Source organism: Mauremys reevesii, linkage group 4, assembly GCF_016161935.1.
Source record: "Mauremys reevesii isolate NIE-2019 linkage group 4, ASM1616193v1, whole genome shotgun sequence".
Lineage (NCBI taxonomy): Eukaryota > Metazoa > Chordata > Testudines > Geoemydidae > Mauremys > Mauremys reevesii.
The window spans coordinates 66,701,969-66,726,812 of record NC_052626.1 but is presented as its reverse complement, the minus strand read 5'-3'; the positions used below and the strand labels follow the sequence as shown (position 1 = coordinate 66,726,812).

The 24,844-nt window shown below is 44.5% G+C and overlaps 1 protein-coding gene across 2 annotated transcripts in view; it reads left to right on the top strand.

Moving 5' to 3' along the window:
- The window catches only part of SMOC1 (SPARC related modular calcium binding 1), a 186,017-nt gene that overhangs the window by 82,269 nt on the left and 78,904 nt on the right, over nt 1–24,844 (top strand). For both annotated transcript variants that reach the window (XM_039537550.1, XM_039537548.1), the window contains exons 4-5: nt 7,427–7,526; nt 15,215–15,262. In XM_039537550.1, coding sequence (XP_039393484.1) covers nt 7,427–7,526; nt 15,215–15,262 — 148 coding nt within the window. The remainder of the gene's footprint in view (nt 1–7,426; nt 7,527–15,214; nt 15,263–24,844) is intronic.

Below are 24,844 nucleotides of genomic sequence, written 5' to 3'. Positions count from 1 at the left end.
CTATCCCTTGCTTGCTTAAGCCATTGCTATATTTTCCTACTTCTCCAAAGTCCTGGGCTAGTGCCCTAGCCACTGGGCAATCCTCCTTACTCATGTGTGAGATAAGTGTGGTTTGCTGGGAAGGAGGCAATTGAGACCAAAAGAGTGATTTCTTCTGTTGTTCCCTGAAGCACTGTTACAAGAAGGACAGAGTGGGCTCAGATGACTTGCATTCATTACTGTTGCCACAAAGAGCTTCAGAAAACCCTTCTCTGATGTTCTGGGCTCATCTTTCAGATAAAAACCATTTGTTTCCTCTCCAGAGTCCAGGGCGTTACAACCAGAGGTGAATGAACCCACCTTAACATTGAGGTTCAGTCACAAACTATCCAGATTTTTGGACACGTGTCTGAGAGCAATCTGAAAGTTGAGTGCTTCCAGAGAGCCCAGAAATACCACAGGAACAGTCTCTCATAGCATTTCAGTACTTAAGGTCCTGGGCCCGTTTGGAACCCAAAATGCAGAGAGACTAAAAATGGAAAATGAGTGGTCAGGAAAGTGGAAAATTCATCTGAAACTCAAAAATTAACTAAGGTCATTCTAGCTCTTAGTTCTAATTGGTTCACCCATCTCTAATCACAAGGGAAGGTGTAACACACAAGGTCAGAAAGCGGAGTTGCTTTGAACAAAACCAATGTCTATCACTTTTTCCTCCCGGGGTCCAGTTAGACTCAGTGGTAATCAGGAGGGCATCAGGTAGTGCCTCTCCTCTACTTGCCTGCTGTGATCAAGAAAAGTCCACACTACTACCATTTCAACCCTTCCATGTGGGTAAATATTTCCCATCACAATAATTGTCAACACGTAACCCAGTGTAGTACAACCAGGCTGATGAAAAGTAAGTTTTATTCACAACACAATGTTTGATTTGATTTAATTGCATGCAACTGAGAATTAATTCATGTTGGGCAAAGTTGTAGGTTACTTTAAAGTGGTTTCTATTTCCAGTGTGGTGGTGTGTTTTTTTTTTTTTGTTTTCTGTTTTTGGTGGTAATTCCTTTTCAAACTGCATTGAACCTGCTGTGATCTGATCTTCCTAAATAAAACAGACTGTACTGGGTAATCTGTACTGTTTTGCTGCTTAGTGCCATAGGGCTTGTTGCCATGGGCTCAGGGAGAATTACATTCTTCATAGTTTTCCCCAAGCAGGTTTTCAGAAAAGGTGGTTGAGGTTTAAACAAAATCAATTACAGACAAACTAAAGTGAGTGTTGTTAATAATCTGTGATTCTGTAATTGCATTGCTGCATTGGGTGCATGGCTTGGTGTTGCTTTTCATGGCAGGTCTCGTTTTTGTCCCTTCTGTGTCCACTGTCAAAGTTGGACCCCTTTACTTGGCAAGCTGGCATTCATGTGGTTGACAGCAATCCTAGAAAAGCAGCATTTTTTTTCAGTGCATTACTTTACTTGGAGTTTCTCAATTCCAAGAAGCAACTGCTGGCACAATGGTCTATCAGCCCTGCTGTGGTACAGAGTGTGCTCTTAAATCTAGTGCTTCACTTATGCTTTTCTTAAAGTGACCTGAGGCTTGGAGTTAAGCTGATACTGATTGAGCAAAAGACATTTCTGACATGTTCAGCAAGCTCACATTTTAACATCCTCCTATAGAAGGCTGATTTGATAGAACACTGTTTTATACCATGGTTCCCGCACAGTAACTTTATTCCTTACCAAACTAGCCATTCAGACAGGACTTCGGCATATTGCTTGTTCCTTTAAAGGGTGTTGTATTACAAAAAGGGGGGGCCATCTCTCTGATTCCTTTTCCCTAGGGATGTCAAAATATTGGAGCCCAATTCTCCAAGATACTGATCAACTCAGGAGGGGAGGGATAGCTCAGTGGTTTGAGCATTGGCCTGCTAAACCCAGGGTTGTGAGTTCAATCCTTGAGGGGGCCACTTGGGGATCAGGGCAAAAAATTGGTCCTGCTAGTGAAGGCAGGGGACTGGACTCAATGACCTTTCAAGGTCCCTTCCAGTTCTAGGCGATTGGTATATCTCCAATTATTATTATCTAAGTACTGAATGAGTATCCTCTGCTCCCAATGACTTCTGTGGGAGCAAAGAATGTTCAGCACCTCACCGGTCCTGAGCACCAATTTTGTAGCATTTCTGATAGATTGCTTCTTTAGAATCCCCAACAGTAGAGCATCCCACACTCGAGGAGTTTCCTGAAGCAAACCAAAGACTATAGATCTCACTGTGGTCACATGTTGAGTATTCCTTACTTCTGTTTGGTATGCATTGTGTCAGAAAGATTGCAGTGGTTTTGTTACCAGTTAGAGGTGTTGTGACTTCAAAAAGGATGTTGGAAAAATCTGAAGAGGATGTGGAAAAGAGCTACAAGAATGATTTGAAGTCTGAAAAACATGCTGTGATGGGTTCTCCCTCCCCCCTCCAGGTGCCACCTAGAACTGAGCCCACCTGACCCACTAGCCTGGGCTCCCTTTACACTATACTGCTGTGACATGCTCTCAAGCCTCTTCCAGCACACACACAGGTAGGGACACAATCAGCTGCAGCTTCACACAGATGCTGAGATCAGCTCTGAATAGGAAGGCTCAGCTAAGGAACTGCCTAGTTACTCAAGTGCACACCCCCCTTTGAAGGGTAAACCCAAAATTTATATCCCCTTGCGCTGCGCAGGGAACTGTACAGTGTAAGCTCATGGAAATTTGCCCCCTCTCTCAATGTGGAGGAATATATGCAACAGCTTTGTGTCCTCAGGATTTCCACACACTGGTTTTTAGACACAATAAAAACACATTAACTACAAAAGAGAGATTTTAAGCTATTATAAGGTATAGCAAACAGATCAAAGCAGATTACCTAGCAAATAAAACAAATGCAAGCCAAGTGTAATATACCAAAGAAATTGGATATGTGTAGCAAATTCTCATCCTAAATGTTTTTAGGCAGATTGCAGAGATTCTTGAAGGCAAGCTGCACTTGCTTGCAGATTAAAACTCCAGGTATTCCTTTCACAGGCTAGGAATCCCTCTAGCCTGGGTTCAACCCTTCTCCCACAGTTCAGTCGTTGTTTCTCAGGTGTTTCCCTGACCAAAGGAGATGCTTGGAATCAGTGAAGAACCACCATGATGATGTCACTCCCCTGCCTTAAGTAGCTTTTGCATATGGCGGGAATTCTTTGTCTCCCAGTTTTAGTTCTCGCCCCTTTCAATGGAAAAACACTGGTATTCTATGATGGAGTCCAGTACCAGGGGACTTGGTCACATGTCTCTGTAGGGCCATAGCAGCCATGACTTGGAGGCTGTTTGTAGCATCCTCAGGAAAGCTCCCCAGTGGGAGATACGCATTTTATTAGACCTATTGTTCTTCCTAATGGCCCTTCCCAGCCAACCATCTTGACTGATTGCATTCTGTCTAGTGGGCATTCCCCAGGTATAAACACATTTGAAATAGATGCATAGATAATATTTTCTAACTTCAGATACCAAAATGATATATGCATACAAATAGGATTATGGCATAATTTATGTATTTTATAGAAGTTAGGTCATGTAAGATATAATTGAAAAGGTTATAATTCACTGAATAGGATAATCCTATCATATATAATATTACTATGAAGAATATGGGGCGTAGTGTCACACATGCCTCCTAGTGAAAGACTTGAGTTCAATCTATTCAGTTCACCCAAGAGAAGGTTAAAGGTGATTTTGGTATCTGTCTTCAAGTACCTACATGGGGGAGGATTTCTAATGATAGGTAGCTCTCTAAACTAGCAGAAAAAGGCATAATGAGATCCAGTGATGGGAAACTGAAGCTAGGTAATATTCAGACCAGAAATCAGGTGCAAGGTTTTTAAAGTGAGTAATTAACAATTGGCAGCACTTACCTAGGATGCGGTGGATTTTCCATCACTCGAAGGCTTTAAATAGAGACTGGATGCCTTTCTAAAAGGAATGCTATAGCTCAAACAGAAGTTATGGTCTTGATGCAGAAATTTTTGGATGAGGCCTGCGTTATACAGGAGGTTTGACTAGATCTATGCTCCTTTCTGGCCTTAGTAATCCATGAATCACCGTAGACCATCTTTATAGCTGGTTTTACAGTATCTGTTAGCTGCATCTGAATAAAACTGGAACTGGCACCATGTGTGCGTGCAGGCATGTACACCACATGTATAGAGTAGCTCCACTGTACATTCTCTGCCTCTGCAATGTGCTCTGAAGACTGCAATTGTTTTCTTTTCTTGTGAAATGTTGTTCTGAATGTAAAAGGAATGTTTTTCTTGCCTCTCTCTCCCTGCTTCTCTTTTATTATTGAATGAGCCAGGAAATGTTTGTTTTTTGTTTCTAATCTGCTATTGGATATGAAGCAGTTATCAAACGCCCTGTCTGAACAGCAGTCACTGTGTCGTCTGAACATTGTTGTGTGTTTGTTTGTTTTTAGTGCAATGTTGCTCTGAGCTGTTCCAACTCCACATCAGGCACCCTAGTGCTTCTTTATAAGAAACTTCTGTTTTCCCTAACTCCAAAAAGACTGGTTGAAGCTAACTCAAAACTACTGTTCAGCCCCCTAATATCTACTTCACACATGCACATGTGACTAACTCCTCTCCCATTTCCAGTTTATCTTGTGGCAAACAACCCCTTGATTCTCTTTTGTCAAATCCATTGTGAAGGGGTGATCCAGCCAGCTTGTTAAAAGATTTTTAGAATGGTTCAGAATCTCATTCTGGCAACTCCAATGTGGTATTGAAGAGATCCCAACAATAGCTTCATTCTCTGGACAAGAATTAAGAGGCAGAGGAGCCTGCCAGTGACTACAGTTTTAATGTTTTCATATTCTAATGAATTTGACAAGGGCAGGAATTTATTCATGGGGCCAGTGGCTGGAGTGTTAGCTTCTGTTTGATTTCACACATTGTACTGGGCGGGGGTAGGGTGGAGGATAGAGGGAGCCACTGTAGCAATTTTTAATTAATGTGGGTAACAGCGATAAAGCAATTTTTGTTGGGTGCATCCTTCCTGCTTTTCATTCTTCAATCAAGGCATAATGGAGATGGCATATCCCTTACTCCTGAAGAATAGAAATTGCGTCCTCTTGCCTAATTACTAAGTCAGGTAGGAGCAGGCTTCCTTTTTTAAAGTTAATTTGTAGTACATAGCATAGTTCTGAAAATCTGTAAACGCCTTGTTGGGTTCAATCTCTTCCACCTCAGTCATTCCATATCATCATATCTGCTTGGGCTTTATAACTTAAAATATTCAACTGTCAGCCAGACAGATTCACGGTGGGTTCTGAAAGTCCAGCTGTATCTTTGACTCCTACATCTTCACCAGTAATGAAGATTCTGGCTGGAACTTAACTAACAATTTTGTTGACAATGCATGAGACAGAACAGGATCCAGTGCTGTCCCCAATAACTGTTGATTTTCAAGGCTGAGGGGAGCTGAACTTAAAATGTTTCCAGTAAAAGTGGATGATACTGAACATTTATAGGAAGATAACACCCAAATTTGATTCTGCATTTCCACAAGAAGCCAATCTGTGGCGTAAGGTCAGTCTTTTTCTGGGAAACTTTTTATTAAGGCAAAGTTACCATAACATGTTAATGCTTTTTCTGACTGACCATGTTGTGTAGTCTGGCCATTGTGATTCACCCATAACTATCTCTCACCCTGCACAAAGTTGTGGATTAGATTTAAATAAGCATCAAAAATTCAGATACCAATTGGAAAGTACACAACTGTTTGGAAAGCATCAAGAACTCTCAAAATTCCTGAGATGCAGGAGCTAGGTAAAGATTTCTAACCATCACCTGGTTTGATTAGGGGGGAAGCTGACCTTTTCCCAATTACCTGCCATTAGAAATGGTGCTAGACCATCTGCTTTCCTACCTTCCATACAAATACTGAACATAGAAATATAAAGTGAGACTGAGATGGGTTACATTCTTCCAGGCTCATAATTTGCACTCTTTGGGTGCTGGACCAGCATTGTTCTGACTCCTAAACATGCTGTGGTCAAGTCTAGTGTCCTGGACCTTAATCTCCCAACATTGTGATTTAGGTAAGCTTGAGGTTTCTAAAAGGTCTCTGTTCTCAATGTCCTGGGCAGTTGTCTGAGCCCCATGTGTGAGGGGGGGAGGGGTAAAAGAGGCATAGATGAGCCCAATATCAGCTAGTGTGAGCCATGGTCTCAATGCAGCAGCAGGAAGCTATCCAGGGTGCAATGATGGAGAAGCAGTGTGATGCAGTGTTGCCAACCCTTGAGATTTTTATCATGCGTCTCATGACGTATGGTGGTGTACTTCAAGCCCTGGCTCCTGGAGATGTGATTACATGAGGCTTTCAGCTTGCTTTTTTAATGAAAGTTTCCAGCCCTCATGATTGTGGAGAAAAGCTTGAAAATGTGACCCCAGGGTCTCTCAAACTCAAACAGAAGGCAAAGAAATGAACCTCAAATTTTTCATGGCAAGGGTTGGGGAAGCCTTTATTGAACCAGCATGCAATTGAGAGGGATAGTACAAACACCAATCATATCAGTTTATATGTATGGAGAATGGTAAGTAAAATGGTGGCATGAATAAATATGAACCAAAGGAAGGGACAGAGTGAGGTGTAATGCTATACATCATAGATAAAATGTAAAAGAGACTGCTAAGGGGAGATATGATTGAGGTCTATAAAATCATGACTGGTGTAGAGAAAGTAGGTAAGGAAGTGTTTACTACTTCTCATAACACAAGAACTAGGGGTCACCAAATGAAATTAATAGGGAGCAGATTTAAAACAATGTATTTCTTCAAACAAAGCACAGTCAACCTGTGGAATTCCTTGTCAGTGGATGTTGTGAAGGCCAAGACCATAACTGGGTTCAAAAAAGAACTAGATAAATTCATGAAGGATAGGTTCATCGATGGCTATTAGCCAGGATGGGCAGGAATGGTGTCCCTGGCCTCTGTTTGCCAGAAGCTGGGAATGAGCAACAGGGGATGGATTACCTGTTCTGTTCGTTCCCTCTAGGGCACCTGGCCCTGGCCACTGTTGGAAGACCGGTTACTGGGCTAGATGGACCTTTGGTCTGACCCAGTACAGCAGTTCTTATGTTTTCAGAGGAGATTCTGTCAGTTGCTTCAAGTCCTGATCTGCAGACTGGCTAACTGGTTAGAATAAAGGAGAAGAACCTTTCTTTAGCCAAACATAAAGTACCACCATTGTCCAAACCAGTGTCTGCCAAAACTGAAAAAGCATTTTTTATTCACAATCTCCCATGCTGAAGGGATGGGCCTCCCAAGCTGAGGTTCACTTTTAAGGTGCTGGGTAAGCAAGGATACACAAGAGCTAAGGTTAGGAAGGGATTATGGAGGATACTTTGAGAAATGAAGTGTCAGTTATTGCTCTTTCCTTTCCTGAACAGGTGCAATGCCATACCTACACCGGATACTGTTGGTGTGTCACTCCCGATGGCAAACCCATCAGTGGCTCTTCTGTACAGAATAAAACTCCTGTATGTTCAGGTACTGTAGCGTGGGATTAAATAAGCATTTATTTGATTATTTAAAATATTGGTGGAAGAGAAAGGGAGGGAGAGGGGGAGCTGTTCTGTTCCTAATGCCACTAGTTCAGTATTTGTGAGCGACTTTACCAACTTGCCAAACTTAAGTTGCAGCTGTGCCCACTACTCCTAATCAGTTGTGTGCACCCTCCCTAGCCATATGGCAGCTTGTGTTCCCAATCTCTCTCTCATGGTTGTGGCAGCTCCATGGTTGATTGGAGTGCAGACATGCAATGAGAGACTTACAGAAGATAGTTAAGGTAGGGAAGTGGAACCGCAGCCTGGAAAACAGGGATGGGCTATTTTTTTTACTAAACTGTACTTCAGAGGATTTATGAGCATGTTTAAAGAATGGGGCAATACAGGTTTAACTATGGTAGACATGGTAAGTTCTTTCTGGGAAGTAAAGCTCAGCTACTATTCAGTTCATGCAGAAGGACAAGATAGTTAGAGCCTCTCTCAAGAGTTTCACCATTGCCAGGCAGGCGCCAGGCGCCAGGGCGGGCAGCGGCGCGCGCGGCAGGCGGCCATTCCGGGCGGTGTTGGCGCTCGCCGCTCCCGCCGGGCATGCCTGCGGGCGCGGCGTCGACCGCCGCCGCGCGGACGGCGCAGACCGCCGGGCGCCGGTCCCCCCGGCGGCGCCCGCCCCGCTGCCGGGCGGGCGGCGGGAGCTCAAGGAGCGGAGAAGCTGAAGAGCGGGAGACCGACGGGGACCGCGGGGGCGGGCGCGCTCCGCTGCGCTTGGCAGCCCAATTTCTAGAGCCGCCCCTGACCATTGCCTCCTAACACAATGGACACAACTTTCAAGTGAACTACTTTCACTCCAGTTTACTGACATGCTGACCCCTTTCGGTGTACATGGCTGCTGTTCCAGTTCCATGCAAGAGAGGGCTGCTAGATGTCAAGGTTTAGCACTACTTCTCTTACTCCAAGGAGAAAAAAAGTGAGTGGCTTGCAGCAATGCCTGGAAACACTATAAAACGAGCTTCATCCCAGCTATTCAAAGCACCATTGGCTCTACCCTTGTCTCTGGGGAGATGATCCCTTTAGAGGTGAGGGTGTCTTGGAGCGTCAGTGAATGTCCAGCAGAATGAACAGTGTGTGAGTATACACAGGTGTGATGGTGGAGTCTGGAGAAGATGGAGGAGAGAATTTCCTGCCCATGCCACTGAACTACTCTCCTTTGTATCATGGCTATACTATTGAAAGCTGGCAAACTGGGTGATTTAATGGCATCAAACTCCAACCATTGGGTCAGATGTGAGATAACTAGAGGTAGAGCACGAAGGCAGCAGTTCTATTAGTTTGCTGCTGTTAGAGTGCTAGGGAGACCGTGCTCCAGTTTCTGCTATTGGTTACTGTAGCTAGATGGCGCACTGTAGGGTGAGAGTCTTGTACTTGAACACACAGAATTTTAATCTTTTACATTTAAAACTGATTACAGATGATAGCAGACCCTCTAAAGCCAAATACTTTAAATCTTTAAAAAAAAAAAAGATTTTTGGAGGCTGGTAAGGTGACTTGATGATGATGGGGTTGTACATTAGGGGGGGAGAGATAGCTCAGTGGTTTGAGCATTGGCCTGCTAAAACCCAGGGTTGTGAGTTCAATCCTTGAGGGGGCCACTTAGGGATCTGGGGCAAAATCAGTACTTGGTCCTGCTAGTGAAGGCAGGGGGCTGGACTTGATGACCTTTCAAGGTCCCTTCCAGTTATACCAATCTCCTAGATCTCCAGTTATTACCTTATTATTACCATTTGGCCTTGGTTTTTCCCATCCTAATCTCTGGCTCCATGAGCTGGCAGTTAGCACATATAGCACCCTGGGATGGGTGACTGCTTTGTGTAGTTCATTAGCACCCAACTCTGATTTTGAAAAACATTGAGTCCTCATGACATCTCCTCACTAAAAAGTGGATTTGGAAATACTGTTTATGATCGATGTTGTGCTATGTTCAGAAATGACCTATATAAACTCCTCATACATCTATGGACTTGTGCCTGTTGATATGCACACCCAAGGTGTTTATCTTGAATGTATTCTTCACACTCACCTTATTGTTTGTCCCTTATTCAGAATAGAACAGAAGTTTAAACAATTTTTTTTCTTCTCTTATTTGGCATGATGTCAACAGATGGCATATGGTAATGAAGGAGCTTGGTGCATCATGCTATAAAATTGGGGAGGTCACATTTCTGCCCAACCAGGAGTTACATAGATACCTGGCTAAGAATGCTGTAACTTGAGATATTAGATGTTTCACAGGCATGTTTTCATACTTGGTGGGGAATTATAAGTTTTGAATGATTTTCTATAGAAAATAAAATGCTACAGCAAATCGGCTGGCCTCAGAATATGATCTTCCTTTACATTTTCACTGTATAATTTGGTAGATTGGGTCTTTCTGATAGTGTTCCCCACGCCCCCTTATAAGAGTCACTTTGTTGTCACCAGGAAACTTGGTCTGTTTTTTGTAGGACACTTAAGCTCTTAGACCCTGTTGTATTTGTGTTTCCCACTGCTAATTCTAGAACAGCAGATTACTGACAAATTTATTCGGAAGGATGGGATTCTCCCTTAAGAAGAGCCCATATACTACTTAAGATCTGACCATGAGGCTTATGTAGGTCCTGCACAAGCCCTTTGCTCTAGGATAAACTTTACCCATAGAGCTCAGTTACTTTTTTTTTATTTTTTAATTTATATTTTTTGGTCTCACATATGCAAGCCAGTGAAAGAAACAGAAATGGCCAAGCTGCATATCTTCAGTTTGGCTATTGAAGGGGTTTAGGTACAGGGAGCACTGTGCTCTTGATTTGATCCTTTTGTATTTGAAAACAGAGCTTTTCCTTTTAACTTTCACACTTCTGAGAGAATTGCCCAAATAGCCATTGTCTCTGATTACTTTTTTAATGTGAAATTGTTTGTTTGAGAGTGCCTCTTTATAAGGCAAACTAAAGAAATAAATACAGGACGTTATCTTTCACATGAAGATTAGGTGGTGGGTTTTTTTTTTGTTGTTGTTGTTTTTTTTAAAACCCCACCACTTTAAAATTAAATCCTGTCAGTAGTTCAGGGTCCTGTTTCCTCAATGACAGTTGGTGACATTTAGGGGTGGACTGAGACTGTCTGGGTAAATCCAGGCCCCATTTAGAGCTCTCCTCCCCAAACATACTGTCTCTGCTCAGATTGTCTTTCCCAGCCACCTGACTCTTCCTCCCTGACACTTACAAATTGACTCGTCCTCTCATATCCCCTGTTCACAGTGACTTACTGATCATGCCCCAGAACCCCCTTGGATTTACTCATGGTTTCTTACTGACTTGCTGCTACGTTAAGCCCCTTCAAACCACTGAGTCCAGATACTAAGGCCTTGTCAGCACTATGGAGTTTGGTCGATGCAAGTTTAAGCCAACAATCAAAAAACAGTATAATTACATCATTTGTGCATGTTCACACAACACTCCTTCTGTTGGCAGAGTGCATCCACTCTTGGTGTTGACAGTGAGAGCTGTGTACTGTGGGTAGCTGTCCCACTGTGCTACTCGCCACCTTCTGCAGCTAAGAGTTGTGGGAAGGCAGAATGGATCACAGTGCATCATGGGTGTGGGCTCAGTGTTCCATGATGCAGTTCTTTCCATCCCAGCGTTTCATGGGCTTCTGACTGCATTTGGCAGCATTTTTCAACAGCCCCCTGTTTACTCTGCGCCCACCATCTCTGTCTGAAAGGTTGGATCCTGCATTGCTCTCTACTGTTGTGGTCACTGTTATGGACACGTTGCGGCTGGTCATGCAGTATATCATGAGCTCCCAATCTGAACAGGAATCTGAGGTGCCTGGCCTGCTGTGTGCCTTGAAAAGAAATAACACCAGATTACTTTGGGCTTTCACAGAGCAGCTGAACATGGTGGAGCATCACTTTTGGGCTTAGGAAACAAGCACTGAGTGGTGGGATCGCATCATTATGCAGGTCTGGGATGGCAAGCAGTGGCCGCAGAACTTTCAGATGTGGAAAGCCACCTTCCTGGAACTGTGTGCAGAGTTTGCCCCAGCCCAACAGCACAAGGATATCAAAATGAGAGCTGCCCTGTCGGTGGAGAAGTGCATGGCGTTCACTGTGTGGAAGTTGGCGACTCCAAATTCCAAACTGATTTGCAACCGACCAGTAGCAGTCAGGAAGTCGACCGTTAGGGCTGTGTTAATGCAAGGCAATTAATCACATCCTGCTACAAAGGATTGTGACTCTTGGCAATGTGCATGAAATAGCAGATGGCTTTGCAGCAATGGGATTCCCTACCACTGGAGCGACGATAGATGGCATGCATATTCCAATTTTAGCCATGGACCATCTTGCAGTGGAGTATGTCAATAGAAAGGGGTACTTCTCTGTGGTATTGCAGGTGCTTGTGGATCACTGTGGCTGTTTCAAGACCTCAGTGTGGGGTGGTCCGGGAAGGTGCATGACGCTGGCATCTTAAGGAACACTGGCTTGCACAGAAAGCTCCAAGCAGGGACTTCCTTTCCAGACCAGAAGATTCCAGTGGAGGATGTTGAAATGCTCATAGTGATCCTGGGAGACCCAGAGTACCCCTTACTCCCATGGCTCATGAAGCCTTACAAGGAACAATTCAACAATAGCTTGAGCAGGTACAGAATGACCATGGAATGTGCCTTTGGCCGATTTAAAAGCGTGCTGATGCTGCCTTTATGGCAGATTAGACCTAATTGAGGAAAACATTCCCATGGTCATAGCAGCCTGATGTGTGCTCCATAATATTTGTGACGCTAAGGGTGAAAAGTTTTCCCAGAATGGAGCACGGAGGCAGATCATCTGTCTCCTGAATTTGAGAAGCCAGATACTAGAGCTATTAGAGGGACACAATGGGGGGCTATTCGAATCAGGGAAGCTCTGAGGCAATGTTTTGATAATGAAAGACACGTTGCTGGTGCTCTATATGGCACTCTGCCATGCTTTAACTTGATGTCTTGTATGAAAATTATGGTGATTCCTGACTAGGATTTGTAGTCAGCCAGATGATCAAACTGCCACTATTGGCAGCAACCACTGTGTGTAGAAGACAAATGAAGATTGGTTATCTTTCAGAGTTTGTTTTTATTAAATACCAATTAACACACACAAGGCTTGTTGGGCGGAGCAGTGTAGGCTCTCAGAACTGTGCATAAGTCCAGCTATAATTTGGAAGCTGTCTGAAGGTGTGGAGTGAACAGGGTACTGAGACGGTCCAGGAAGTTGCAGGGAATGTGTGGGAGTAGTTTTTGGAGGGCACAGAAAGCAGTTTTTTGTATCGGCTGCGAGGTGGGGAGGGGAGGGGAGGGGGAGAGGCAAGCATGCATGAGTTCTGCCTGGAATGTGATTAGGGACTTCAACATCTGCTTGCACCTCCATCACTTTTATCATCCACTCCTGGCCCTTTACAATTCACTCATCACTCTCCTTTCTGTCCTGCCTTTCTATTTTAAATTTTTCCTTCAGAGTCTCTTTCCACTCCCTGTGCTCTTTTCTGCCCCCACCCCCCCACCTATGAGAATTGGAGGCGGCTCCCGGGCAGGGGGGAAGAGGGCTCCATGGGTTGCCTCCAGGCACTGCCCCCCGCAGCTCCCATTGGCTGGGAACAGGGAACCACAACCAATGGGAGCTTCGGGGGAGTTACCTGGAGGCGAGGCAAGGGCAGCACACGTGGAGCCCTCCGCCTCCCCCTCTCCCAGGGGCTGCAGCGCTTCTGGGAGCGGCTCAGGGCTGGGACCAGGGACAGGGCAGGCATGCAGGGAGCCTGCCCTGGCCCCGGTGTGCGCTGCTGCCACCCCGGAGTCGCTTGAGGTGAGCGGTGCCAGGCCGGAGCCCAAACCCCTCCTGCACACTCCCCAACTCCCTGCCCTAACCCCCCTGCCTGCACCTCATACCCCTCCTGCACCCCAGCCCCTTACCCTGAGCCCCCTCATACATCCCTCCTCTGCCCCAATCCCTTGCCCTGAGTCCCTTCATACACACCGCACCCCTCCTGCACCCCAACCCCCTGCCCCACATACAATTTCTCCACCCAGATGTGGCCCTCGGCCCAAAAAGTTTGCCCACCCCGTCCTAGAATGATGTTCACTTTTTTTTTTTTTTTTGCAACAGTGTTACACTGTTGACTCATATTTAACTTGTGGTCCACTATGACCTCCTGATCCCTTTCTGCAGTGCTCCTTCCTAGGCAGTCATTTTCAATTTTGTATGTGTGCTACTGATTGTTCATTCCTAAGTGGAGTACTTTGCATGTGTCCTTACTGAATTTCATCCTATTTACTTCAGACCATTTCTCCAGTTTGTCCAGATCATTTTGAATTTATAATCCTATCCTCCGAAGCACTTGCAACCCTTCCCAGTTTGGTATCGTTCACAAACTTTGTGTACTCTGTATGCCATTATCTAAATCACTGATGAAGATATTGAACAGAACCAGACCCAGAACTGATCCCTGCAGAACCCCACTCATTATGCCCTTCCAAAAGAGGAAAAGAAGTCCTGACTCACCACGCCACTGGACATCCCTGCAGCGTGCTCTACATCGTCCTCCAACTCAACCTTCTAGTCTACAACTTCATCCTTGAGGTTGAGTCTGCTGTCTGCCACCACCAGCCCCGCGGAAGTATCCACGGGGCTCTTGGCAGTAGAGGTGGGGTCACCACCAAGGAAGGTATCCAGTTTCTTATAGAAGCAGCAGATCTTCAGCACCAAAGCTATGGTTTGCCTCCCTTGCCTTCTAGTAGGCTTGTCTCAGCTCCTTTATCTTTGTATGGCACTACTGCACATTCTGTTCATAGCCCTTATCCCCCACACCATGAGAAATCTAACCATAGGTATCAAAATTCCTATGGCTGGAGCGGAGCTGGGACTGCACAGCTTCCTCCCCCCGAGAGCCAGTAGATCCAACAACTCAGCGGGAGATCTACTCCAAGTGGGAGAACATTTGCCCTATGGAACAGACATGGTCAGCTGGGAAGATGGGATGTGAACTGTCCACAGCGAGCAAACAGGAAGTGGAATTTCAAAAATTCCCAGGTCTTTAAAGGACAGGGGATGGGACAGATGCCTGTGTACCTGGGTGCAGGGCAGTGGAGTTCAAAGTGCTGACCAGAGTGCTCGGGATGGGCATTGTGGGACACCTCCTGGAGGCCGTTTACGGTGACATAAATGAGCGTAGTGTCTACACTAACACTTTGTCAATATTAACTTTGCTGCAAAAAGCTCTACACCTCTTGTCAAGGTGGCTTTATTTTGCCAGCAAAGCAGGAGAGTTTTGTTGGCAGAAGGAACATTGTAGTGTGTACACCTCTGCTGTTTTGTCGACAAAACTATGTACTGTAGACAAGGCATAAGGATCACTTGTTTAATGTGACCCTGATTTGACCGCCTTAATGCGTAAAACTGTTCCTTGTGCTGTCATAAGTGTTTGCCATGGACTCCTACAGTGGAGTCTTAGAACCCTGGATGGGGTTGCTGGAAGGTAAAAACAACCCCTGGGGATTAGGCTACTGAAGTATATTTGTGTGACTGTGTATGTGCTGTTTGGTCATGCTGCTTCTAAACAAACCATGTCTTGATATCTTTTTTGTTTTTTGTTTTGTTTTTGTTTCTCTACCTTTAAGGTTCAGTAACTGATAAGCCATCGAACCAGGGTAACTCGGGAAGGAAAGGTGAGTGAAGTTCTGTGCTTCAATAAAGTGTGTGTTGGATTAGGGTTGCCCAGCCAAACCTCTTGAGACCTGATAAAACTTCTGTTTTAAAACAAAGCCCAAGAGAGAGAGTCTTACGCGTACTCCAAAAGCATGTGGAATAAGGTGGCATCAAATCCAGTACACTACCCTCATGGGATAGAACTCTGTTTTTATGAGGAGGACAGGGTTTGTAGAGTCCCCTGGAGGGGCAACAGATTCATTTGTTTGCTTTTGCTTTTATTTTTGACACTTATTTATTAAGCTCACCCAGAAACAGATGCAGTCTAGCGGTGAGCGCAGAGGACTAGGAGCCACGAGCAATGATGTGATACTTGTGGCAAGTCAAATAAGGGGAGATTTTTCAAAAGTGTCTGCCAGGTAAAACTTCCACTGAGTTCAGTGGAAGCAGATTTCGGCTGAATGCTTGTGAAAATGGTACCCCAAGCCCTTTGCTGCTACATGAATTCTTTTGTGGAAAGCATTAAACAGAAGACTTCTCTGCCACCCCTTCCTCCCCCTAATAGCTCCCTTCTTTTCCACACCACATCCTCCCTGAGCTAAAGACTAGAAATGTCACCTACTCCTAAATTGTTATACGCATTCCTTGCCTTGTAAAACCAGTTTGAAAAATCTTGAACAGGATAATAAATGCTGACGGGATGGGGTTTGGGGAACAGTAGGTGTTAATGGGAAATCATTGAGTCCCATCCATCCCTGCCATTCACCCCAGCCCCCAGGTCAGTGTCATCTTCTCAGTTTCTCCTTCAAGAAAATGGCTGGTGGTGGGGATGAAGGCCACTTCCTTGGAAAAAGCTCCTATGATAGCTGAAGCAGCATTCTTATTTTTTTCTTTTCTAAACCAATAACCTTTGATGCTTTGATTCCCAAGAAAATGCCTGCCTCAAGGAGGTTAAAAAGTCAGAGAAGATTTTATTTTTTTCATGGAAGGCTGTCAAACTAGTCTCTAAAACCACTTAAAATGGTAGACATTTGCCTTTAAATTGTTGACCTTTATTTGACGAGGTTTTGGAGAAAGGGGGACATTGTATTTTTAGTCAAATCAATATAAATTTCAAGAATGCATTTCTTCTCTCTACATGTACATTCCGCATCATATATTGCACATGTTTAGGGCATTTCTTAGCAAGATATTATGTGGCTCAGCTTGAGGCAGGGGAAAAAAGAAGTGCATGGAAAATATTTGGCTTTTCTCAGATAAAACAACGCAGAATAATACTGGTCAACCTGCTTCTTATTTTAGGCAAAGATATATCTCTGTAAACCTGTAATTGTGTTAAATCTGAAGCCCTGTATAATATGAAATATTAATAATGTATGTTCAGGTGCCTTGTAGGTCTAGCCTTAAGTACAGGCAAATCAAGTTGCTGTTTGGGGCATGGATTATCATAGAACCCTTGGAAACTTGCAATTCCGTCCTAGTCTCATCTGCTGACCACAGGGCTAGAGTGTGAGGCAGTTCGTATCACTCTAATTTCCACTGGGCAGAAGGAGCAATGGGAAGAAAACCTGTGCTTTCTTCTCCGTTCATCCCATTATATAGCAACTTGGGGGCAGGAGGGAATGAGCGAGTAGGTACAGTAACTCCTCACTGAGAGTAGTCCCCTCCCAGTTAACGTTATTTCGTTGTTATCTTGCTGATCAATTAGGGAACATGTTTGTTTAAAGTTGCGCAATGCTCCCTTATAATGTCGTTTGGCAGCTGCCTGCTTTGTCCACGGCTTGCAGGAAGAGCAGCCTATTGCAGCTAGCTGGTGGCGGCTTGGAACCAGGGTGGACCAGCATCCCACCATCAGCTCTCTGCTCCCCTAAATTCCCTGTGCGGAAGCTGCCCAGCAGGCTATCAATTGCTGGCAGTTCAGCTGTCCCTCCCCCCCCCACTCCCATGTGCTGCTCCTGCCCTCTGCCTTGGAGCTGCTCCCAGGAGTCTCCTGCTTGCTGTGGGGGGGGAGGGAAAGAAGAGGGGCTAATGTCAGGGTCTCCCTCTCCCCCTGCATCCCACCTACCCCATCTCCATGGGTGGGGAACGACACAACAAGACTCAGGACGGAGGGAGCTTCCTGGGAGCAGCTGCTGTCTCAACTTGCTGATCTACTTAACAAGGCAGTGTACTTAGAGTAGGGTCAGGGTACTTAAAGGGGAAATGCGCATCTCTCTCACACACACAGGGTATGTGTCGCTGTCTCCCCTCCCTCCATTCGTGCTGTCTTCTAGAGTGTGATGCTACATTAACAACAATGGGTTAACCCTTGAGGGCTCAGCCAAAAGCTAGTTCATCATTTAGCAGTAATCATCATTGCTGTGTACAGTATTAAATTGTTTGTTTAAAACTTACACTGTGTGTATATACATGCGCGCGCACGCACACACACGTGTGTGTATATATGTGTGTATATGTATATATGTATGTATAAAAGTGTGTGTGTGTGTTGGAAAAAACAGTTTCCCTGGAACCTATCCCACCCCCCACCATTTACATTAATTCTTATGGGGAAATTGGATTAACTTAACATCATTTTGTTTTAAGTCGCATTTTTTCAGGAACATAACTACAATGTTGAACGAGGAGTTACTGTAGAGGAGTAGGCTGCAAATTGAAGGCTAACCCTGTCTGTTAGAATCACATATTGCTTCTCCTTGTCATTGGTGCTCTGCAGAGTACCATTGCAAGAATATGCTGTACCCAGTCATGTGGCCGCAGAACCATTTTGAGCTGTAGCTGACAGTTTAGGGGAAAAGTCCAGTTCTCTCCAGCCCAACATGCCATAGACCCAATATAAATACCCCAACCTCTCTAAACATACCTCTGTTCCTGTCTACTTATGCAGTCATGCAGCCAACTTCTCCCTTTTCTCCATGTTAGTAAGCAAAGGCTTGTACATAGTTCTATAGCATCACTAGCTAAGTTGTTAGGTTTCAGAGTAGCAGCCGTGTTAGTCTGTATCCGCAAAAAAAACAGGAGTACTTGTGGCACCTTAAAGACTAACAAATTTATTTAAGCATGAGCTTTCGTGAGCTAAAGCTCACTTCTTCGGATGCATAGAATGGAACACACAGACAGGAGATATTTATACATACAGAGAACATGAAAAGGTGGAAGTATGCATACCAACAGGCAGAGTCTAATCAATTGAGATGAGCTATCGTTAGCAGGAGGAAAAAAACTTTTAGAAGTGATAATTAAGATGGCCCATAGAAGGTGTGAGGAGAACTTAACATAGGGAAATAGATTCAATTGGTGTAATGACCCAACCATTCCCAGTCTTTGTTTAAACCACAGTTAATTGTATCTAGTTTGCATATTAATTCAAGTTCAGCAGTCTCTCTTTGGAGTCTGTTTTTGAAGTTTTTTTGTTGCAAAATTGCCACCTTCAAGTCTGTCACTGAGTGGTTAGAAAGGTTGAAGTGTTCTCCCACTGGTTTTTGAATGTTATGATTCCTGATGTCAGATTTGTGTCCATTTATTCTTTTGCGTAGAGACTGTCCGGTTTGGCCAATGTACATGGCAGAGGGGCATTGCTGGCACATGATGGCATATATCACGTTGGTAGATGTGCAGGTGTACGAGCCCTGATGGTGTGTCTGATGTGATTAGGTCCTGTGATGGTGTCACTTGAATGGATATGTGGACAGAGCTGGCATCGGGCTTTATTGCAAGGATAGGTTCCTGGGTTAGTGTTTATGTTGTATGGTGTGCGGTTGCTGGTGAGTATTTGCTTCAGGTTGGGAGGCTGTCTATAAGCAAGGACTGGCCTGTCTCCCAAGATCTGTGAGAGTGAGGGATCATCTTTAAGGATAGGTTGTAAATCTTTGATGATGCGCTGGAGAGGTTTTAGTTGGGGGCTGTAGGTAATGGCTAGTGGTGTTCTGTTATTTTCTTTTTTAGGCCTGTCCTGTAGTAGGTGGCTTCTGGGTACTCTTCTGGCTCTGTCAATCTGTTTTTTCACTTCAGCAGGTGGGTATTGTAGGTTTAAGAATGCTTGATAGAGATCTTGTAGGTGTTTATCTCTGAGTGAATCTTGGGGCGGGGGGAGATGTTTCACTGTGTTGTTTTTGTTTTGTTTTTTTTAAAAAGATGTTTCACTGTGTTTTGGTTCAGTTAAGAGTGGGGAGGGAAGCTAGAAGAGATACGGCTTTCAAATGAAGATGAAAATGTAAGCTGACACTGTTTCTCCTGGATACTGTTAAATAGGTGTTTAGGTCATTCTTTTACTCACCTGGGTAAAGGAAACTAGGCTTGATTTTATAATTGAGGCTCAGCAGAATAATGCAAAGCAAGGGTAAATATGTTCTGGATGAGCTGCCTGCCATATCAACATGAATAGTGTTTAGCAATTTAAATTCCTGTTTCACTTTTATAAGCTACATTACCATGGAGTATAATATTCAAGAGCTGTTTTGTTTCCCTTTGCAAAAGCTGGAGACAGTATTTGAGATTCCTCCAAGTTGGGAAATGTTCTATGATGTTAGTGAAATGTAACCCCTGGTAACGCCAGAAGAGGCTTATCCTGCGATGAGATCACTAAGATTTCTAGCTCTACTAAGTGGAAACAATGAAAAGTGCTGAGCCTTGTAGAAGATGCACAAAACTATACTCTTTGGGCAAACAGCCTCCCAGATCAGAATGGGGAAGACACGGCATGCTGGGGAAGCCAGGAGTCGCTTGGAGGTGTTTTTATTCTTTAAATGTTTTGACCTGGCTCCCTTTGCATTGGCTCCATGGAAGAAGTGAGGCTTAAAGGACTTGGATATAGGAAGGGTAGTAGCTTGGCAAATCTGCGTTTTTGACAGGGACTGTCACTCCCCCTCTTGAGGGTGGTTCCCCCATGAGTGCTGCCTCCCGAAGTCTCTTATGTTAGCTGCACAACCTATCTTGGAAGAGGCAGAGGAATAAGGGGAGAACACACTCCACAACCACTCACACCTAGAGTCCTTCTAAACAGATGATAGGTGAATTAGTGCCACTGTACTCAGGGGTTTACCGTCAGTATGCTAAGCTTCTGTTTGGAGAGTTCCATTTATTTAAAGTAATCTAAAACTATCCTCCCTTGGGTTTGCCTGAGGAGTGTAAGTCCTAGATGAACTAGCTGATGTCTATACGACAGTGCTGTAGACATTTGCTACAGCAACAGAAGAGTTTTTCCATCACTCTAGTAAATCCACCCCTTTGGGAGGAAGAATTCTTCCATCAACCTAGCGGGGTCTATGCTGGTTGGGGCTTAGGTTGGATTAACTTAATGTGAATTCCTCCTTCTCCTGAGCAGCGCAGCTAGATAGTCCTAAATTTTGAGTGTAGACAAGGCTTAATAACATTTAGACTCAGGTGGAGAGTCCCACACAATGGAAGGGGGTTAATAAGCTGAAATGTGGTGATTCCCTGCTGATGTACACATTCACTGGTCCCTTCTGGGTTCCATAATGTGGAAATCCAAATTTGAACTGGTCCCTGAAGTTACAGAAGCCCAGCCTAGGTGTCCACTGCCTCAAAGTTATTTCCTGGCTACCAAAGCTAACCAAGTATGGGAAGTCCTTTTGTTGCAAACTCCTTAACAGCTTGTGGCAGCTGCAGTGGGGGGAGGAGGTGCAGGGAGTAAATATCTTCTGTCCTGTGATGACAGGGGAGATGGTACAACTACTTCGTAGTAGTAGGATGTCTGGTAATTGATCTTACAATACTCTTTGGGCAAACAGCCTCCCAGATCAGAATGGGGAAGACACGGCATGCTGGGCTGTGGACTGTTTTACATGCCTGGACAACCCTGTGGAGACTTTCTTGCAGAATGTCCCTGGATGCTGACTCGCTACTGCCACCCACTTTATCTGGAATCCTTCCTCATTTTGGCCTTCTGAATCATGTAGGGTCCCAGCCCATTGGGCTGTCTTGGGGGAGAAGAAAACACACGGCAGCATCTTAACACGCTCATCCTCCTCCAGCATCTCTTGATGAAATGAGCTGCTCAACCATGTCTCTTAAAACACTCCCAGGCTAATCAGGTGGTAAGGCAGATTGAGAAGCAGCTGGGGGAAATCAGTGCAACACAAGAACCTTATGGCTAGTAATTTAGGGAGAAGGGTGTCCTATGTGAAAAGTACAGGACATAGGCAGAGAGGAACAGATAGTGACTGGGACAAAGAAGGGGAGAGAGAGGAATGGTTTCTTGGCAACAGAGCTCGATTCCAGCGTGACTTAAGTGGATTTGTGCAAGTGAAATTGTCTATGCGCTCTTAGCCTTTTTTGTTAAAGATAAACATGCCTTGGGTACAACTTGTAAACTTAAAAAAACACTAGAAAAATACCTTGAGTTTCTTTTCAAGGGGTAAACTGACCCTGGACCCACTGAACGACTCAATGTGCTATCACTCAAAGGGGTCATATTAATCTAAATATTCAACCAAATTTAGCTTTGACATCAGTACAAAATGTAATTTGTTAGTCTCTTCGTACATGTGGGTATATGCATCACATAACAAAATACTGTTAAAAATATAAAAATTGAGTTATATAGTTAGGAAATGCCAGAATTCAGGTTGCTTGTGCAAAACATTTTTTCACTAGCCTTGTTCTTGGAAACAGCTGAACTGTTTTGGCTGAAATTTAAATTAAATAAATAAATTCAGCCTCAGGCAGACACCTGGCATAGTAAACTTTGTTTGACAAAGTTATAAATAACTGAAAACAGGATCTTATAATGGGAAATGTTGGGCAACCTTAATAGGTGGTGTGACCCTCCCCCTTTATAATCAGAGCAGGTTAAAACATCAGTTTTTCACAGTAATTAAATTGGAACATATTTCATTTTAATTTTATTGCAGAAACTTTAAACTTGTCAATGCTTGTAGTGTTGTAGCTGTGTTGGTCCCAGGATATTAGAGAGACAAAGTGGGTGAAGTAATAACTTTTATTGGACCAATTTCTGTTGGTGAGAGAGACCTGAAGAAGAGCGCTGTGTAGCTCAAAAGCTTGCCTCTTTCAGCAAAAAAAAAAAAAAAAAAAGTTGGTCCAATAAAAAAGAGATTACCTCACCCACCTTTACTTTTCAATGAAATATGAACATGGATTAAAAAAAATTTTTTTTTTTTTTGGAAATCAAACTTAATTGAAATTGATTTGTTTTTTCAAAACACCTTAGGTGAAAGTTCATCTTTTAGCAAAAACTAGCTTGAAAGATTTGAGCAGCTCCAATGTATACTTATATGGCTCTCCTCTGAAAAGTGGCTCTGGTGGAGTGATATCTCCTTAAGCTGCAGATCTGCTTACTGTAGAAATTCAGTCCTATCCACACACTAATGACAAAGGCTGGGGACTTTCAAAGGAGCCTGAGAGCACCTCCTTATTCTATCTAGTCCTGCAAAGAGCAATCATGCTGAGAGAGAGAGGGGGGGGGAGGATCCTTTTTCTTGTGCATTCTCAACAGAATTGTTCATTAAATTCCAATCCGTTATACCTGTGGAAAGTCAGTGGTTTACCCAGGTGTCCCTGAGAGCATAATTTAGCTTTTCAGAACCTTTAGTACTGGTAATGAGTGGAGGGGCTTGGGGTGGAGAAAATGAATGCAGCTTTGACCCTCAGAATCCCAGCTGAGTTTGCAGAGACAGTAGCATGTACCCTTACATTGTTACTGGTCACTTTTCACACTAGAACCACCCTTTAATGATTAATATTAAAACACTTTTATGGGAAAAAAAGGCAATCCAAAAAACTTACAAGTAAAGTACAATTATCAAAAACAAGCATCAGAAACAGGGCCAGATTAACCTTTTGTGGGCTTAGTGCCAACCATATTTGTACAGCCCATGGGGGCAATGGAGCATGGTCTGGGGAGGTCAGGCCCTAGAGCAAGGGGCCAGCCAAGGGCAATGGGCATGGCATGGCAGGGGCAGCCCCACTCCGCTCAGCCAAGTATGAGGGCACTATTTACACATTGGCAGTTGCCAGACGCACAGTGGCCTGCTCAGTCTTGTGCTGCCAGCATGCCCCTTCCCCTGGGGGTGGGCCCATGCCATGCCACTCAGCCCCCACTCCCTCCCAACACTCCATAGGCACTGATTCCATGGGTGCACCAGAAAAAAAAGTGTGTGCTGGCCCTGCCGATCAGCTCCTTCCCCTCTCCCCCAGCGCCTCCTGCTAGCCGCTGATCAACTGTTCAGTGGTGGGCAGGAGGAGAGGGAGAGGAGCAGGGGCAGGAAGAGGTGAGGTGGGGTGGAGTGAAGGTAGGGCCTGGCCCTCAGGGAAATCAGAAAGTTGGCACCTTGGCAACACCTCTGACTGCCTATGGCCAGAGCCCAGGACCCCCACAAATGCACACCACCACCCCTGCCCAGCACCCCACACAATTCCCCCCACTCCTTAGTGTCCCAACACACACATCATCCCTGCCCCCCAAGACCCACTCCTCCACCTTTAAAATCTTTAAAGATGTTACTCAAGCTCTGCCTGCACTCTTAGAGTTGTTGGGTGTGTTTGCTAAGATGTTCAACAGTGAAATAATTCAACGTTGACCCTATACTACATCACCCTCAGCTTCTGAGTTAACCTCAACTGAAAGTAATGGTGACAGACGCAAATTTTTGCTATTGTGTAACTGGCGATTCAGATAACCCCATATCCGATGCCATTCAGAAAGTTTCCTTTCAATCAAAACATTAAATTTTTAGAAATTAGAAGATAAAGTCTGGAGAAAACAAACGAGGTCACTAGGTAAGGACAAGTACAGGACGTTGCCCTTCATGAGCTTAGTCTGACCCCTCGTACTGTTGCTTTGGCTACTTGCCTCCTATAGCAGGACCTCATGTACACACTAGACATTTTAGCTTAGTTTTCATTCTGTTCTGTAAAACTAGTGTAATGCAGCAGGTGTTGGCCACGGGCCCATAGAAAGCACCAGGAAGTGCTCTTCTGCCTTTCTGCTCCCTACCCCATTGGCCCCATGGGGTTGATTATACAGGGGAGAGAGATATTTTATGTTTTACATGGAAGTTTCTATGCATACTGAGCACCTGTGCCTGTAAACAGATTACAGGAGAGCTCGGGGGCAAATGTTATACTTGTGATTTGACAGCTATGGGGGTTAAAGTATCCACTGAACAGATACAGCCAGGGGTCATCGAAATTTCCCCCACCACATGGCCATCTGGTCCTTCCCCTCAATAGTTTATACTGCCAATAAATGGGCAGCTTAGTGCAGACTGCAGTGGTGACTGATGGGGGCACTTGTCCCCTAGAACTCCATAGAAGCCATAGACTTTGCCCCAAAGAGCTTACAATCTGTAGTGCCTAGCTCAATGTGGCCCTGATGCTGACTGAGCCTTTATGTGCTACAACAATGCAAGTAAATACAAATCATAGGCCTAGACTGTGCCAGGGATTGAACTGACCCCCAGAACCTGCCCCTGCACTAATATGTAGGGTGGAGTGGTGAGGTTTTTTTTTTTAACTGAGCTGGGGATTGAAGAGTTACTTCTGCTCTTCTAGACCCCTTTTTTCTTGAAACCCTTATGAGCCCCACATCTTTTGTACATCCAGATCTCTTTTGTGACATGCTA